This window comes from Nomascus leucogenys, chromosome 2 (assembly GCF_006542625.1).
Source record: "Nomascus leucogenys isolate Asia chromosome 2, Asia_NLE_v1, whole genome shotgun sequence".
NCBI classification, from domain to species: domain Eukaryota; kingdom Metazoa; phylum Chordata; class Mammalia; order Primates; family Hylobatidae; genus Nomascus; species Nomascus leucogenys.
Window position 1 is genome coordinate 27,755,507 of NC_044382.1, and position 19,874 is coordinate 27,775,380.

The 19,874-nt window shown below is 36.9% G+C and overlaps 2 protein-coding genes across 2 annotated transcripts in view; one reads left to right on the forward strand and one right to left on the reverse strand.

The window, feature by feature from the left end:
- The first annotated feature begins 9,199 nt into the window (after nucleotides 1-9,199).
- LOC100606557 (zinc finger protein 300) lies at nucleotides 9,200-19,699 on the forward strand. Its single transcript, XM_030826432.1, has 5 exons — nucleotides 9,200-9,407; nucleotides 10,135-10,250; nucleotides 10,929-10,972; nucleotides 15,533-15,659; nucleotides 15,902-19,699. Exons 2-5 carry the CDS (start codon nucleotides 10,217-10,219, stop codon nucleotides 16,030-16,032), a joined length of 336 nt encoding a protein of 111 aa, XP_030682292.1. The 5' UTR covers nucleotides 9,200-9,407; nucleotides 10,135-10,216; the 3' UTR covers nucleotides 16,033-19,699.
- Nucleotides 13,362-19,874, reverse strand: part of IRGM (immunity related GTPase M) — a 76,045-nt gene continuing 69,532 nt past the window's right edge. The window contains exon 4 of the mRNA XM_030816483.1: nucleotides 13,362-13,517. The gene's annotated coding sequence lies outside the window, so the exon portion shown is untranslated. The remainder of the gene's footprint in view (nucleotides 13,518-19,874) is intronic.

Here is a 19,874-nt window from a genome sequence, read left to right on the forward strand (position 1 = left end):
TCCTTACAATAATACCACATTGTCTTGATTACCATAGCTGTGTGTATGTCTTGTGATCAAGTAGTGTTAGGCCTCAAATATTTTCTTTTGGTCATGTCATTTCGGTATTCTAGATCATTTTCATTTCTATATAAATTTGAAAAGTCAGCTTGTCAATTTCTACTCAAAAGCTTGGGCAATTTTGAATAGATGCACTGAACCTATAAATCAATTTGAGGAGACTGACATAACAATAATGAGTCTTGTTATACGTGAACATGTCACAATTCTCCTTCCATTTCTATCAGCAATGTTTTGTAGTTTTCAGTGTACAGGTGTTTTACATCTTCTGATATATTTGCCCCCAAGCATTTCATATGTTTAAAAATTCTATTATGCACGTTTTAAAGGCTTTAATTTCTTTTTGTTTATTGACAATATTTGGAAATAAATCTGATATTTTTATTGATTTAGTGTACTTCAACCTTGCTAAACTCACTGATTAAGTCTAGTATCTTTTTTTGTAGAATACATCAGATTTTCTACATAGATCACATTATCTGCAAATAAAGATGGTTTTACTATTTCCTTTCCAAACTGTATACACTTTTTTTATTTTTTGGCCTATTGCACTGACTAGAACTTCCAGTATAATGTAGAAGAAGTCATGGAGTGGACTTCCTCACCTTGCTCCAATTTTAGGTGAAAAGTTCTCAGTCTTTTAATATTACATATGATGTTTCTTATAGGTTTTTAAAAATTACCTTTATTAAGTTCAGGAAACTTCCTTTTAGTTTCAATTTATAAAATTTCCTTTTATTCTCAAATCAGGAAGAGTTGTTGGATATTTCCAAATGCTCTTCCTACATCTAGTGAGATAATCACAAAGATTTTATTTTATAGTTTAATATAGTGAAATATACTGAAGGATTTTCTAGTATTAAAGGATTGTTGCATTTCTGCTATAAACTGCACTTGGTTGTGATGTCTTTTTATTTTTATATATTGCTACATTTGATTTGTTGAAATTTAGTTTAAAATTTTTGTGTCTTTGTTCATGAAGGATAATGGTCTGTAGTTCTCTCTTCAAATGTCTTTATCAGCTTTTGGTATAGGTAACGCTGGCCTCATAGAATGACTTGAGAAATATCTCCTCCTCTTTAATGTTCTGAAAGAATTCATGAAGAATTTGTATTATTTCTTCCTTACGTGTTTCATATCATTCACCAGTGAATCTGTGTTGGCCTGAGTTTTCTTTGTGGGAACATGTTTAACTACAAAACTACAAATCAGTTTTTAAAAACTGATACATGGGTCTTCAGTTTATCTACTTCCTATTAAGTGAATTTTGGTAGTCTGTGTCTTTCCATAAATTTGTTCATCTAAGTTATCTAATGTATTAGCACTTAGTTGATTAATATATTTTTGTATTTTCCCTTAGATATCTGTAAAATCTCAGCTTTGTCAGAGAAAGTTTTTATCTCCCTTTCATTTTTGAATGACAGGATTGCTGGCTATAGTATTTTGTGAGGTTCTTTTTAGCATTTTGAATATATCATCCTGCTCTTTTCTCATCTGGAAAGTTTCTGCTGAAAAATATTCTAGTAGTCTTATTGCAGTTCCTTGGATGTAACAAGTCACTTTTTCCTTGCTGCTATCAAATTTCTCTGTTTTTAGCTTTTGAGAATTTGACATAATGTGTCTTGGCATGGAACTTTTTGGATTCATCTTATCTGGTATTCTACCCATCTGATCTTCTTAGTTATGTATTTCTCTTTCCCTCTCCAGGCTTTGAAATTTTTCTTCCTTTATTTCTTTTAATGTTTTCTGTCTTTTTCTGTCTCTCCTACTTCAGGTACTTGGATTGTGTATATTTTTCTGCTTGCTGGTTTTCCAAAAGTTCATTAAACTGTTTGACTTTTTTCATTCATTTATTCTTTTAGATGAGATGATTTCCAATGACCTGTCTTACAGTTCATAAGTAATTTCTTTCACTTGATATAGTCTGTTATTGAACCCTTCTATTGAATTTTTTTAGTCCAGTTACTGTGTTCTTCAGCTCTATAATTTCTGTTTTGTAACTTTAAAATTATTTATCTGTTAAAAAATTCTAAGTTTGTTCATGCATTGCTGTCTTGACTTCAATGAGCATATTTATGACTGTTTATTGATTCCCTGTCAGATAAATCATGTATGTCCATTTCATTAGGGTTGGCTTCTGGGGATTTATATTGTTCTTTTATTTGGAAAAAATTTTGTTTTTTCATCTTCTTTGACTGTCCATGATGGTTTCTGTATATTAGATACAACAACCGCCTCTCCCAATCTTATTATAGTAGACTCATGCAGAGGATGGTCCTCACCAATCAGCCCAGCCAGAGATTCTAAGTGCCTCTCAACTCTTTGAGCTTATCCAACTCACTGATTTTGTTCTCAGTAGCTTCCAGGAAATTAGAGTGGTCCAAGTCATGCTAGTGCCCTGAGAAAGGTGAAATAGAAGCCAGTTTCTCAAAATGCAGCTTGGAGAACTGGGGTGTCACATATGTGTTATAGTTACTTCTTTCCTCAGGGAGAAACTGAGAGCCACAATTTCGCTCTCATTCATTCTGATTTAAACCAAGAGGTTCTGTGACAGATGCTTGCACTCTCATTCACACTGCACTTTGGGGCACTTGATGCATGCAGAAATTCTTTCTAGGGAAAGTCTTCAGACCTAGATTTTTTGCTGTAGCATGCCAGTAGAAAATGTGGGGGATTACTCACTCTCTTGTTCAAGCTTGCAAAAGTCTCACAACCTCCCTTCAGGGAGAGTTGCAGACCTAGATTTATTGCTGTTGTAAGCTGAGGTGGAAGGCACAGGAGTGCTGTCCTTCCCATTGAAGCTGGAGGAGGTTTATTCTTTATTTGCCACATAAGCTCCCATATGCAGGGTAGTAAGAAACCAGACCTCAGGGTGGTGCTTGGAAAGTGTGCAAACTCCTTCCAGAGAGAAGCCAGAAGCTGGACTGAACCCAGGAGCTACAGCTGCTGAGAGTGTTTGCATGATTCAAAACCACTTCTATGATCTTTGTGCTTCAAAGAAATTATCCAGTGCCAAATCCCTGCTGCTCTCCATGCAAGGTGATTTAAAAGCCAAACCTGCTGGCAGGGATCATAAAAGCTGAGGTACTATATGTGTTGTAGGAACCCTTCACTCCTCAGGAAAAACCTAGGAGATGGGAATCCTAAGGGGGTGTGCTCAGGGTGGAGTTTGTGCATGAGCCTTTCTCTGCTTTTCCTACTCACTTCAATGTGGATATTTTCTTAATTCTTCAGTGCACAGGGGTCTTTCAACTAGTTCTGGCTTTCTTTTGAAGGTAAATGATCCATGTGTAGGTGTCTATTTGGGCATCTGGGGAGGAGGCATAGTCAGGAGTGTCCTATTCTGCCATATTTTTGGACATCAGTTCTAGGCATTTCTTATAAAATCCTTTGGATTTCTACACAGCAAATCACTCATATCATACACATATATAGACACTTTTATTTCTTCCCTTTCTGATCTGTATGTTTATGCTTGTAATTTTGTTTTCTTGTGTTATTTTATCAGGTAGAATTCCCAGTACTATGTCAAATGTGTGATGAGAGTGAATACTCTTGCCTTGTTCCTGATCTAAGGGGGAAAACATTAAGTCTACACAGGCCTGATAATTCTTGATTTGATGTCAGATATAGTAAATTTTACTTTGTTGAATGCTAGATACTTTTGTGTTCTAATATATATTTATGAACCATTGTTCTGCAGTTTTGTTAAGTTACTTGGGAATGATTTGATCCTTTCAGGTCTGATTTATTAGGTGGCACGAGAGCAAGATTTTAATCTAGAGCTAATAATTCCCCACTACTGAGGCAACATCATTCTGCATACTCTTCCCAGTAGTTCAAGAATTGTAAAGTTTTCCACTCTGTCTGGCAGGAACAGGCATGAATCTTGGCTTTAAAAATAAATTCCAATTGTTTTCTCTTATTCTTTCAGGTATTTCTTTTCCCAGGTTCTGGTAGTTTCTTTACATACACACACTAATCAATACTCTGCTGAATACTCTGAATATCTGGAGTTCTCTCTCTGAGCATCTTTCAACTTTTTGTCCTTTGCCCTGGTCTCCACAGATTCTTAGTTATTTCTGCTTAACTCTGAGAGTCTGCTGTTGTCTGCCTGGGCTCCTCTTCTTGTGTTTGTCCTGGAAATTTTCTCAAGGAAGTAAACTGGGTCACTTCATTTGTTTCTCATCTCTCAAGGATTACCATCCTTTACTGCCTGATGTCTAATATCTTAAAACTATTGTTTCATATAGTTGTCTGTTTTTAAAGTCATTTCAGTTATAAGTGTTGATATGGTTTGGCTGTGTCTCCACCCAAATCTCATCTTGAATTGTAGCTCCCATAATTCCCATGCGTTGTGGGAAGGACCCAGTGGGGGAAAATTGAATCATGGGGGCAGTTTCCCCCATACCGTTCTTGTGGTAGTGAATAAGTCTCATGAGATCTGATGGGTTTATAAGGGGAAACCCCCTTTGCTTGGCTCTCACTTCTCTCTTGTCTGCCACCATGTAAGATGTGCCTTTCACCTACTGCCATGATTGTGAGGCCTCCTCAGCCACGAGGAACTGTGAGTCAATTAAACCTCTTTTTCTTTATTAAACCTCTTGGTAATTTCTTTATAAATTACCAAGTCTCGTCTTTATCAGCAGTATGAAAATGGACCAATACCCATCTGCATTCATTCCCTGTTATTTCATCTTTGCCAGAAGCAGAAGTTTGGAATTATTTTCTAAAACTTAATTTTGTTTTACAATTATGTAAATTTTTGTGGTTCTCAAGTAAAATAAACAGAACATGGTACATTCAAAGGACAGTGGGTACTATTTCTGTCCCCTCTGTCTTTTTTTTTTTTGTATTTTTAGTAGAGACGGGGTTTCACCATGGTCTCGATCTCCTGACCTCGTGATCTGCCCGCCTCGGCCTCCCAAAGTGCTGGGATTACAAGCGTGAGCCACCGCGCCCAGCCTTGTCCCCTCTGTCTTATTTCCTTCTTAGGAAGTGTCTAAGATGACCACCAATGATCCCCACCTCCTGGTATTCATGACCTTGTGTAATCACTTCCACATAAGTAGCTTCTAACCAATAGAATATGGCAACATTGAGGGGATATCATCTCATGATTAGATTATAAAAGATTGTGACTACCATCTCCCTTATAGACTCTTTCTCTTGCCTCCTTACATCAGCAAGTTTCCATGTTAGAGAGTTCTTCATGGCAAGGCACTCTGAGTGGCTTCTAGCCAGCAGCTGTCAAAGAAGCGAATACCCTCAGTTCAATAATTCTTGAGGCACTGAATCCTCCCAAAATCATACAATTGAGCTTGGAAGTGAATCTTTCTCCAACTGAGCCTTCAGATGAAACCCTATCCTTGGATGATAACTTGATTATAGATTTGTGAGAGACCTTAAACAGAGAACCTAGATAATTTATGTCATCTTCCTGACCCACAGAAACTGTGAGACAAGTGTGCATTTTTATGCCACTACATTTTGGGGTTATTTGCTACATTTTCATAGATAATAACACCCTTTATAGATAATGTTTTATTTGATGATTTATTTTTCCATTATTTTTAATTTTTAAGGTAAGTATATATTTAGTTGATCATTCACAAATTCTTCATCTGCAAATTCACCTACTTGCTAAAATCCACTTATAACCCCAAAATCAATAGTCACAGCACTTTTCCAATTATTTGCAGACACACACAGAGTAGCAAAAATGTGTCACCTCATGTGCACATTCTCAGTTGAGTTAGAACAAGGCAATACTCTGGCTTCTTGTTTCAGCTCACATACAGAGAAGACCAGAGGATGGAGACAGAAGGGGCAGCACAGTAATGTACAAGAAGCTGCAGCTGTTAATGGAGTGACATTAGGCAAGTTAATTAACACTTCTAAACCTCATTTTCTCTTTTATAAAATAAAATCTACCCAGGATAAGTTGTTTTTAGGATTATTTTATATATTTATGTATCTATATATATGTGTGTGTGTATATATATGTGCGTGTATATATATATATATATATATAATCTCAGCTGGGATTTCATTTTACAAAATAATATTTTATATATATATAATTTTATTTTTCCCCTGGAAGCAATGGTTCAGTACTTGCTAATCCAGGGTTTATGATGACTTTATAGAACATAACTTTTGTAAATAAAAAGGACTGGGGAAAGGGGTTACTTCATTTGTTTCTCACAGCAACTTTTTATATATGTTATGCACATATATAACAAATACATACATATTCATTCACTTTTACGTTAAAAATGGTAATAGCAAATATTTTCATTTTGCCACTTTATGTTTTTAACATATTCTTAATATAATTTCAGGATACATAATATTATATCCTGAAATTCACTTCATGTTAGTACAGAAAGATATTTCTCCCTCCCTCTCTCTCTCCTCCAACCCCTCTCACGGCTAAATAGTACTGTTTTAAATGTTTGTGTTATCTGCTGTCTTTTGGTATTAAAAACAGTTTTGCAATAATCTTTTGGCTATTTTTTATTCCAAAGAATGTATCCTTGGGATATATTCTTCAAGTGGGGTTTCTGAATCATAGGGTAAAAATTATGTAGTGCCGTGGTTTTAGAGATATGTCCATACATTCTTTGATAATCCTCCCCTTAAGAGGTGGAGCTCAATTCCCATGCATTTGATTATCGGCTGGCCTGAGTGCCTCACTTCTAGCCAATAGAATACAGAAAAAGTAATCAGACGCCACTTCCAATTTAGGTTATAAAAAGCCTGTGGCTTCTGTTTTGTGTGTGTTCTCTCCCCCTTGACTCACTTGGTCTGTAGAGAAGTCAGCTATCATATCATGAGGCAGCCTTAGAGAGAGGGAAGACACCTGCCATATCATGAAAACAATAAGGTAGCCTAAGGAAGGGCCCACATAGTGAGGAACTGAGGCCCGTAAGCAGCCATGTGAGCAAGCTTGGAAACTGATATTCTGAGGCTTCCCCACAGCTATTTGATTGAGTTTGGAAGCATATCCTCCTACAATTGAGCCTTGAAATAATTGCAGCCCTGGCCTATGGCTTGATTGCAATATCATGAGAGACTAAACCTGAACCACCCAGCCCAGCTGTTCCCATTCTTGACTCACAGAAACTATGAGACAATAAATATTTATAATTTCAAGTTGCTAAGTTTTGGGTAATTTGTTACACCACAATAGATAACTAATACATGTAGTTTTGCTAGATATTGCCAATCCCTCTAAAGAGGGGATGTAAGTTTGCTGTCCCACCAGTAATACATGATATTTCCCATGGCCTAACAGTGTTGCCAAACTTAGAAAAATATTTTACAAGCAAATAGATGAGAAATGGTATCGTACTATGGCTTTAATTTTCTTCCTTTCATTATGAGGGAGGCTTCCTGTTCCTTCAACATCTTCTTTTTAAATTAGGTACTACATAAGGACAGCTTTCTGTAATTCTTAAGATGAAGATCTAAAGTTTTTACAATTCCTACAAGGCTCTCTGCATAGGAATAGTAGTAGAGTCTGGCCTTTTCCTGACCCTACAACTTCCACTGGCATCACTCCTTGAGGGTGAGGATTCTGAATTAATCATTACTATATACCTTTACCACTAAATTCAGTGTCTACACTGTCTTAAGCTCAAGTCAAGAAATAAATATTGATATAACTGTGGAAGTCTAAATAGAGATGAAGAAGTTAAGTGCTCACAACCAACCATTTCTTATCCTCTTTGTCTTGACCAACTTTTAGTCAGACTTGTCTCCTTCCCGCAGGCCCCTACATTTTGGCTTGCCCTGAGTTGAAACACTGCACTAATGTGCTATGATTCAAAACATCTCCCCTTAACCGCTTATTCTCAGAATTCCATGACAACAGAAACAATTTCTGTAGAAATGCCCTGGTTTTGCCACCTGCACCCCCCTATCTCATGTCCTTCTCCCTACAAAGTTCCTGCTAACCCTTCTTACTCTTCCCTATTAAAAAAAAAAAGTCATTTTGTTTGATATTGTGATTCTTGCAGATTTAAGATTGGAGCATTCTTCCTAATGCAACAGTGTTCTTTCTGAATACATTGTTTTCTTATGTAAGTCTGCATTTGTTTTGACATGAGAAATAAATTGCTAAATGTAAAACTGCTGCCTATTTCATAACATATCAAAAAGCATGACTCATGTGAAAATTATGATTCAAAATTGTATTCATTTTTACAAATGAAACATTGGTCTGTGAACACACCTTTTGCTTTTTTAAAGCTCGATGTAAGGTCTAAGGGTTAAGATAACAATTTTAGTATTCCCTTTGGCTGGTTCATTTTTTAAAAATCATGTTGTTGTTGTTGTTTCTGAAATCTAACCTTCTCAGTCTCTCCCTTATGTCCGTTCCAGTTTTCAAGTCTCTCTTCTGTCTCAATCTGTCTACCACGCTCTACCCCTTAGATTCCCACTTCTATTCCTATGTCTACTTTTTTCTCTTCAGTCTCCTGTCTCTCCTCCTTTCTAGGCTGGCTCCTTTGTCCCCATTTCCCCCATTTTCTCTCTGATTCTCTGCTTCTCACCGTCCCTCTCTTTGTGCCTCAGTCTCCTCTTCCCTGCCTCTTAATTTCCCTTTTTCCTTCAGTCGACCTCTTATTACTTATTATTGCAATATCAATTTCCCTTATAAAGATTCCTTACCGTTGTTACTGGCATAATTACAGTACACAATGATTGTTCAGCCCTCCTCGCCCCCAGATTTTGTTCCTCTCTCCCACAGTGGAATCTCCCTGGAGAGGACCGCACCATTCCACGCTTCCCCTCTCAGCAATCGAATCTCCCGGCATGGGGCTGTACCATTCACAAACACGTCCATGGTACCATCTAAAATTCCTCCCCTTTCGTCAGAAGCATGCTTCCAATAGAGGAAGATTCACTCCAACTTCCTCTTAAATCCCCCTTGTAAAATCTTTATGCAAAAGTGTGCACCTTACTGCTCCTTTCGTAGGCCTCCTTTCCGTCGCCTTCCCCTCCCTTCGCTGCCGCGGTGGTACAGCCCACTTTCGGGCTCAGCACTGGGCGAATCCTCTGCTAGTACGGAGACGACCGGGCTCTCAAGATGGCGGCCCCATGCGGAAACAGCCTCAGGGAGCAGCCATGTTGCTTCCTGAACAAAGCTTCTGAAGATGAGGAACGGGCAAAACCGCCCCGTACGGAACGGCGCAGCCTCGGGAGCCCGGTGTGGTGCTCGCGGATAGGAAGCGGGAGAGTTTGCCATATGGATGTGACAGCGGTTCCCATTAAGCGGTGATGGTGGTTTTGGGACCTGATAATCGAGCTGGCAGTCAGAGGCGGGATGTGTGCAGTGAAGGGTGAGTCTGTGGGATTGGTAATGGGAGGAGAGGAGCCCGTGAGGGTCAGTGGTAGGAGGTTTATGAAATCACTGGTGGGGGAAGTAGGTGGGATTATGGTTGGATTTATGTGGGAGTCCAAGATGTGATTAGTAACTGGGAAGTGAGAGGTGAGGGGGTGTCTATGAGGTCAGGAATGGAATGCAGGTGGACTGACTGATGAGTTTAACTGGGTTCAGTGATTTAGGGGACTCTGAGAAATCAGTGGTGGGAGGCTATGGACTAAATGTTGGGGGCGTCCATGTGTTCAGTGATGTGATGGACATGGGGGAGTTCAGTAGGGTATATAATTGCTAGGCCTGAGAATTCCGAGATTTAGATGGGGACAGTAATGGGGCCACGGTGTCATGGTGGTCAGCCACATTTTACTGGGGAAGGCCTTTACTTAACGTTAAATTTCCACAGCTCATAGGCAACTGTTTGAGTTCTTAAAGGTCAACCCCTTTTCCATCTTTTCTTAGTCTACCATTGCCCACTAAGCATTTCTGATGGTACCCCCATCAGAAATGGTCATTTTAAAACAAGACCAAACAAATCAAAACTGATAGAATCATAATAAAAAGTTTGATTTCAGTCCTCCACTTTCTAAGTTCATTTAAATCATTTTATATTTTATTCAAGAGACATTTATTGAGCATCTGCAGGATATCCAGAGATGATTATGACTGTTTCTTTTGTTTCCTTCCAGATCTGTTTTGATACCCCCATATAAAATAATCTGTCTGTCATGGGAGCCCCCATGTCCTCTGAAATAGTTCAACTCTGTCTGCATGACTTGTCCTGGGACTGAGGAAAGTTTACCAGGTATTTACCTTACTGCATTGTGGTATACTCTTTTTTTTTTCAGTGGTTCCAACCTATCACCATTTTTGTATACAGACAATAGCGCTGTTGAAAAGAGCAATAAAAATTTAAACAGAAAACATCTTAAAATTAACCTTTGAGTTCATGCACATTGATTTAGCAAGAGCTTTCTAAGTTGGGGGGAAAATATGAGAGAGTTCTTGGAAAATTGTTGGAATTCAGCTGCTGGTTCTTTTTAGGAATAGGGAATACATGCCTCAGTTTTCCATTTGGTCATTCCCATTCTTATTGCCAAGGAGCTCCATCTTCACTTATATCCTTATATAGCTATCCATGATTATTGCCTCATGAAAATCTTCTATAAATAGAATTGCTGATTCCCACGGGGAACAGTAAGTTGTTAGTAAATCAACTGGAAACATATCTTCGCATCTATCCAATTATAAAACCTTGGTCAGCTTCTATGTGATCATATTATAGGTACAAGGAGTAAAGAATGATCCCTCCTCCACATGGTGCCTGCTGATCCTTCTGTAAGGCTAACCAACCTTATCCCACAGGGTAGCCCATTAATTACCTGACTTCTGGTGTTAGTTGTTGCTAGACTGGTGAATGTGAAAGCTGCAGTCTGGGTTTGGGTTATGAAAAACATTCTGATCACCAGTTTTGCTTTTTCAGTCATCTGGCCCTTTGGAAGAGAGCAGAAAATGATGAAGTCCCAGGTGAGTTGCTTTAAAAAAAAAATTATTCTTTGGTTTTTCATACAATCAAATGGAAAGTAAAGATAGCTAAAATCTGGATGAAGGGAAAGGTGGTAACAACAAAGATCAAGACCTCCAAGGAGTTGCTAGATAATATGTAAAAAACCTGGCTGGCAACCATTTTTATAAATTAATGTACTAATTGTTGTAATCTTACTTGCAGATATCATGAGTTACACGATTTGCATTTCCCTAAAGAGAAAGATAAATTTCCCATGGTAAGAAAATGTTTCTTGCCATATAAGACTAAAAAAAATTTCTTTTTGGCTTTTACTCTAGGAGGTGGAGTGCACAGTGTTCTCACCAACACTCCTTTGCTAAATGCCACAGTAGATTTCTTGTAATGGTGTCTTAAAATGATCTTTTTTAGAGGGGATGTATCATAATGTCTAGCCAAACTCCTTGAACCTTATTCTTGAGTGGGGGTTGGCAAATTATTGCCATGGGCCAAATCCCATTCTCCAACTGTTTTTATAAACAAAGTTTTATTGGAGCACAGCCATGCTGTTTGTTTACATGTTGTCTATAGCTTTTTTCTAGCTACAATGGCAGACTTGAGTAGTTACAACAGAAACCATATGGCCTGCAATGCCAAAAATGTAAACTTTACTGAAAAAGTTTGTTGACCCCTGCTTTTGAGGAACAAATTGATTACAGGTGCTTCCTATTGTCCAGCTTTATCCACAGGTAAATTCATTAATGTAAGATAGGCACATTTTGAATGTTTTTCTAAACTATGTATTTCTCTCAAAAAAGCCGTTCTTAAATTATGTTTATCTGGCAAATCTTTGGAGGGCAAAGGTCCCTGATGCTGCATATCTTTTGCTGTGCTTTCAGAATTTGTAGGATTACTGTCAAGTTCAAGGCTGTTCCTTCTTTGCTTTCCCATTTTTAAAAGTTTGTATTATTTTTTCTTTCTGCCAGCATTGGCATATAAACATTTAAAATTATATAAAAGATAAAAATTTAAAACAAAGAGACCTTTTAACTTAAACTCACCTTCTCCCAGGATAATCAGTGTTAACCATTGCTTCTAACCTTCCAAACCTTTTTTGATATGAATATAACTGTGATTAACAGTTTATATGTAAAAGTACAAATGTGTGAGAATGTCTCTTATTTTCTTGTGCTTTTCTTTTGGAAAAAGAATGTTATAGTAAACATTTTGTTCTGCAACCTGATTTTTAACTTACTGTCCAATATAAAGGTCTTTTGTATACATTTAGAATATCTTTTTCCATATCAGTACATAGAATTCTCCTTTATTATTTTATCAGATGCATAATATTTCCTTGTGGCCTGGTTGCCTGGGATTGTTTCTTCATCTTACAGATAGAGATTATAATCCTCATAGGGTTGTTGTGAGAACTGAGTAAAAACCATGCTTAAAACCATAACTGGGGCATGGTTTGTACTGAAATATTTAAGTGTCAGCTGTTGTCACATCATCATTATGATTATCATTGTCAAATCTTGAAATCAGCTTTTACATTAGGAGTCCTTGTGTATATTTTACAGTAGAGTTTAGAGTTCTATTGCAAAAAGATTTTTTCATTGTTGTTTTTGTTTTTGGATTTCAGTAGCTTTGTTTTAGAGCCATGCGGACTAATATAGTAGCCATCAGCCAAATGTGGTTACTGAACACTTGAAATTGGCTAGTCTGAATTGAGATATGTTGTGTTAAGTACATACCAGATTTCAAAGTTATATTTCCACAAAACTCACTAGTAGTTTTTAAGGATCCCACGTGGAAATGATATCTTGAGTAATATATTGGAATAAATGTATATTATTGAAAATAATTTTTTGAATGTGGTTCCTAGAAAATGTAAACTTACCTATCTGGTTAGCTTTATATTTCTGTTACACAGCACTGCTTTGAAGGAGAATGGATTTTTTACTTAGCCCAGTAAATCCAACTGCTGTGGGTAATTAGTTGATTAAATGCTTCTTCCTTCAGGAAGAGGGCTGTATATTAGTTCCCTACCATCCAGAAGTGAAGTCGTTTTTACATATATCCTCCTTTTCAGCCTCTAACACCTACTTCTCTTTCATTTCTTCCATCACTTAATAGCACTTCCATTTCCCCAGGGACCCAAGCTGTAAAAATTGTAGTTGACAAAAGTATAATTTTCCACTGATTATGTACTATATTTTTCTCAAAATTAAGAAATTTATACCTACTTATTATATTGAAGCATTTGGGTATCATTAATAAAGCAAAATCAGAATGTTAGAATGATAACATCTATGAATTTACCTCTCAGAATGGATTTCCTCTGTATTCCACATTTATTATCTTTCTTATGTTACTTTTCTTCAGATAAATGTAGACTAATACACAAAACAGTTTTTAACTAAACATGAGTTTTAATTTATTTTTTCTTTATAGTCATTATTCATTTCTTTTTAACAAATGTTTTTTAAGTACCCAGTATATGTCATATGCACTGGCTAGCTGTTGAATATCCTGAGCAGATTTACTTATAGTTTTCTTCTGGAAGGACTGCAAAGAAAAAAGAGATGTAGAAACCAACATTAACACATCAGCAGAGATGTAAAGAGATGTAGAAACTAACATTAATACATAAAAGTTCTGTAGCAGACATGGGAGCAGGTACTGTTATAGCAGAGAGGGGGGAACAACCAGATTTCTAAGGAAGTAGGTAATAGGCTTAAATGATTATTGAACTTTGGCTCATGAGGAAAGTAGGCTGAGGACAGGAAGCAGCATTTGTAAAAGTAGAAAGGGCAGAGTGATTTTAGGAAGGCTGAGAATTTGGAAACTAAAATGGAGAGTGCTTCATGGAAAGGTCGACTAAGGTTGGTATTGAAGTGATAAAATATAAAAGATCATGATGTTTACAGTGTCAGGGAGGCAGTTTGGACTGCAGTAGTCAAAAACCTAGACTACTGAGTGAGAATAAATCTTGCAGATATGAGAGTTCATCAATCACAAGTATTTACTTAACCACTGTAATCCTCAGTTTTCTTATATGTACAATAGGAAAATTAACAGTATTGTTACGGACAACTAAGTGTTTGCAGCTTGACAGAGTGAATATGGAATTGGTGTGGGATGAGAGAAAGCTTGAGATTTGAGATGACTGAGATGAGACTGTGTTAGCAAAGAAGAAAACAAAGGAGGCTTTTAAGCAGGCAGTGTTGACATTTGAAATAATCATTTTCATTCTGAAAGTGGTGTTTGGTTATTATGGAATATTTAGGGAAAAAGTCTGAACAACTTATTTAAAATAATACAGATCACTATTGGATTAGTTTCTGCTATTAGTTAACAGCTATTGTGAGGATAATGGTGACATAATTAAAATAGTCAATTTTCCCTCCAGAAACATTTTATAACTCTACTCTTACCCAAATTCTTTTTTGATGTTATGTCACTAATTTGTTGTTGGTTTCTTCATTAATGTTTTCTGCACATTTTTGTTGAGTTTATCATTCAGGATTCCTTATTTTCTGTTGCTAACTGTAATTGGTATATTCATTCTATTACTAACTATTGTATGTATATAAGAAAGCTATTAAATTTGGGGGAAGCTAACATCATTTTCCTATGAAATAAAGAGATTAGATTCATGATCTTCTAGAGCTCTGACATTCTATGATTCTCTAAATGTAGCTTTTCTTTTTTTAAAAAAATGTACTTACAAAGGGCATTTCTGCTCTATAATCATTAATTAAAATTCTCCTGTGTCTTATTTTGTTACTTTTATGGCCTTTAGTACTTTTTAGAGTTTAAATTTTTATCCCATCAGAATTTATTCTTTTTCCCAGGTATTATATAGTGTATTGGTTTGCTAGGATTGCTATGACAAAGTACCACAAACTGAGTGGCTTAAACAATAGAAATTTAGTCTCATAGTTCTGGAGGCTAGAAGTCCAAAATCAAGGTTGTTCTTCTTCAGGACTGTGAGGGATGTATTTGTTTCGTGCCTCTCTCCTTGGCTTCTTTGTAACTGTCTTCTTTTTTCTCTTTGCATTATCTTCCCTCTATGCATGTCTTTGTGTTCAAATTTCCCCCTTTGGATAAGGACACAGATCATATTGGATTCAGTTTCACCCTAAATACCTCATATAGCTAGGTATATCTGCAATGACCCCGTTTCCAAGTCATACCACATTTTGAAGTACTGGGGGTTAGGACTTCAACATATAAATATTCAGGAGATACAACTCAACCCATAATATTTCTTCAACATTATTATTTTCCTGTTTACTATTCATTGTTTCAAAACTATTCATCCAATAATCCATCTTCCTCCCAGTTATTTGGGTGCTACCTTTAAAATGTATGAAATTACTATATGTATTAGGTAGGCATTTTATGGCTTACCTCTTTTTTTCTCCTCATATTGCCTGGCTCTGCTTGCTAAAAACAGGATTTTATTTTGTTTTTCCCAAAAACTATGATACAAAACTAGGCATGGGTGTAGTTGTGCACATTATAGTAGAAATTATGAGAATAATCATTTCAGATTGAACAGGAATTTACTATTACAGGGGTTAGTATCATTCAAGGATGTGGCTGTGGATTTCACCCAGGAGGAGTGGCAGCAACTTGACCCTTCTCAGAGGACCCTGTACAGGGATGTGATGCTGGAGAACTACAGCCACCTGGTCTCAATGGGTAAGGATGGCTTCCCTGAATAACTCAGAGTTGTCCAATCAAGTGCCTTTCCTTACCAGTTGCTGTGATGAGATTGTTCCTGATGTATGTCATGACTTTGATGACCTTCATACCTTTGCAAATGGAGGTTATGCCTTTGTTGAAGGCTAACTGGACAGCTTCAATGTAGACCATCTGAAACTGCACCTTCTTTTTTCCTTCAGTGCAGTCAATCTCAATTCTTTGTGATTTCTGTTTAATAGGGTATCCAGTTTCCAAACCAGATGTCATCTCCAAGTTGGAACAAGGAGAAGAGCCATGGATCATAAAGGGAGACATATCAAATTGGATCTATCCAGATGAATATCAGGCAGATGGGAGACAAGGGAAGTGAAATATCAATTTATGTGTGTTTTTTTAATTGATTGGTGCCTGAGGTTTATGTTTCTATCCTTATTGAAATCTATTCTTTGCCTCTATGCTGAGAATTTAGTAGTCACTCAACAAGTAATTGTGAAGCCTTTCAGAGTTCTATTTTTTGTTGTTCTGTCTCGTGTGTGTGTGTGTATATATATATATATATATATTTATATTTATTGTCTTTCCTGAAAGGGTTTTAAAGGCAATAGAAGATAAATTCCTTTCAAGAACATAAGCTGTACTTTAAAAGGCAATATTCCCAGATAAATGACTGCATTAAATTAAATGTCAAATACAGTTACTGTTTTGAAAGTTCAGAGAAAATTAGAGTCTAAAGAGATGTGAGAGTATTTGAGAAACATTTTTCAGAGCATGCAACTGTAACTGCTCTGAATGACATAAATGCTGATGAGGCTGAAGGAGGGTGAAGGCAAGCAAACAGTGTTGGAGAGAGAGTATATGAACAAAAACCTTAGGGTCAGGAAGATACAGCTTTTCTGGGAGAACTTTACTAGTTTTACTTGACATGTATAGAAAGTAGTTTATTGGGAGTAGTGGAATTTACATCTGTATTCTCAGTTTGACTCTGATACTGAATCTGTAGCAGGATATTGGATCTTTCTATTATTTGTGTTAGTTGTTAGGAAAATAGATGGAGGAGAGTTATTTTGCCTATAGAAGATACCTTGTTTCTTTAGAGTGATGGTAGGATAATAAGAATGTGTAGCACATGGTTTATAATATAAATGAAATTAAAAGATGAAAAGGGGTTTCTATTCAGAAAGCAGAAGTGAAATATTCTAGAAGAATAATAAAAAATTAGTGATGAGACCCCACTTTTTCATCTAAGTTTAGTTTTTACATGAATATTTCTGTTTAACATTCTTGTCTATCTATTCACCTGATAACACTATCTGCTGTACTGTCTTCTGAGATGACCTGTTTCCATCCTTTTTTTGTGAGTTCATCTACCATGTTCAATCATCCATTTGTTCTACTTCTTTACCCTCTGTCAATTGACTCTTGTGATGACTCTTAAATTGTATCTTTTCTTCTTTTAGACAGGAAGAGTAAGCTTCACAACTCCCAGGCCTGTATTTTGGGGACAGTTTCCTTCCATCATAAGATATTGAAAGGAGTCACAAGGGATGGTTCATTGTGCTCCATTTTAAAAGTCTGTCAAGGTGATGGTCAGCTGCAGAGATTTCTAGATAATCAAGACAAACTCTTCAGGCAGGTCACATTTGTTAACAGCAAAACAGTGACTGAGGCATCAGGGCATAAATATAATCCATTGGGGAAAATATTTCAAGAGTGCATAGAAACTGATACATCAATACAGAGATTCCATAAATATGATGCTTTTAAAAAGAACTTAAAACCAAATGTTGACCTACCAAGTTGTTATAAGAGCAATTCAAGAAAAAAACCTGATCAGAGTTTTGGAGGTGGAAAATCATCTAGCCAGAGTGAGCCCAATTCTAATCTTGAGAAGATTCACAATGGAGTAATACCTTTTGATGATAATCAGTGTGTAAACGTTTTTAGAAATACACAATCCCTTATTCAATATCAGAATGTGGAAACTAAAGAGAAAAGCTGTGTATGCGTTACATGTGGAAAAGCCTTTGCTAAGAAGTCACAACTCATTGTACATCAAAGAATTCATACTGGAAAGAAACCATATGATTGTGGTGCATGCGGAAAAGCCTTCAGTGAGAAGTTTCATCTTGTTGTACATCAGAGAACTCATACTGGGGAGAAACCTTATGATTGTTCTGAATGTGGAAAAGCCTTCTCTCAGAAATCATCCCTTATTATACATCAGAGAGTTCACACTGGGGAAAAACCCTATGAATGTAGTGAATGTGGGAAAGCCTTCTCCCAGAAATCACCCCTCATTATACATCAGAGAATACATACTGGGGAAAAACCCTATGAATGTAGAGAGTGTGGGAAGGCCTTTTCCCAGAAGTCACAGCTGATTATACACCACAGAGCTCATACTGGAGAGAAACCATATGAGTGTACTGAATGTGGGAAAGCCTTCTGTGAGAAGTCCCACCTCATTATACATAAAAGAATTCACACTGGTGAGAAACCCTACAAATGTGCTCAATGTGAGGAAGCCTTCAGCAGGAAGACAGAACTCATTACACATCAGTTAGTTCATACTGGGGAAAAACCTTATGAATGTACTGAATGTGGAAAGACATTCTCCCGCAAGTCACAGCTCATCATACACCAGAGAACACATACTGGAGAAAAACCCTATAAATGTAGTGAATGTGGCAAAGCCTTCTGCCAGAAGTCACATCTGATTGGACATCAGAGAATCCACACAGGAGAAAAACCTTATATATGTACTGAATGTGGGAAAGCCTTCTCTCAGAAGTCCCACCTTCCGGGACACCAACGAATTCATACAGGAGAGAAACCTTACATATGTGCTGAATGTGGAAAGGCCTTTTCTCAGAAGTCAGACCTTGTTTTACATCAGAGGATTCATACTGGGGAAAGACCCTATCAATGTGCTATATGTGGGAAGGCCTTCATCCAGAAGTCACAACTAACTGTACACCAGAGAATTCACACAGTGGTAAAATCATAATGAACTGGCCACAGAAAAGCCTTAGTATTAGCTCAAGCCTTAATAATTACTAGAAACCCAATTAATTTGATAAGCTTGGGGACAACATCCCAATAGATAAAAATTTTTAAGGGAATTTGTTTCTAGTTTGGTGATGCCTAACTTTTCCAGCAAAGATGATGGAAAATAGTTATATAAATGAACATTTTTAATATGGCATGTAAAGCTTTTAAAGTTATGAACTCAGTGATCAGCACAGCAAGTTAAGCATACAGAATATTGTCAAGTTGCATATTCCTTATACTACATAATGATAATCAGCCATTGTGAAACTGCTAATATTAGCTTGTCATAATTATGGCCATAAAGTAATTTTTCTATAAAAGACATGGAAGAAAGCTTGAGTAAACAACAAAATAAAACCTATACACTATTTTAAGAAGGAGCTTGAGCAGGACCCCTAAAGCTACATGTAAAGTTCTTGTACAAAAAATGGAATGATGGGTTGATCAGATTCAGTAAAGTTGATCAGTATGCATTTTCCCATCTCAAGCATATAGGTTGACCTGCATCTCTGGAAGGACCTTGAGATTGATGCATTTTGAGCAGGTCTCCCTTTTACTCTTCCCAACTGGGAACTTGGAGCTGAAAACCATTGGCACTGAGGCCAGATGGTCTTGGGTTTAATCCTGGCTCAGTGCCTCACAGATTGTGTGACTTTAGGCAAACATACTTCCCCTATCTGAGTATTTTTTTATCAGTAAGTACAAATACAATGCAGAGCTCATTTTCAGTTAATATTAGTACTTTTTAAATCTTTACTCTCTATCTTGAAGCATTAGATGTTAAGACTAATGTGTAAAAACCATGTCTGAACTTGCTTTTCCCTCTGGACACTCTGCTTTTGATTGCCTGTCCCTATAAGTGGCTCATTTTACTGTCTTCTGATCCTGGTGGCCTTATTTTTGCTATGTTAAGGTTATGTTTTTTAATACTTGCATTTATTTTCATATACTTCTATAAACCATGGTGATTGCACATAAAGACCCTGCCTAATGTCTCTTCACTTCTTTGTGATCCTTTCCCTGAAGCCCCAACTGTTTTCCCTGAAAACTTACAGGGGAAAACTCTTGGGGTGAGAAGTAATGCCTGCATAGCCTTGAGAACTGGAGGCCTCTAAGATATCACCTACTATACTTTCTGTCATTCCATCCATTCCCCCCATA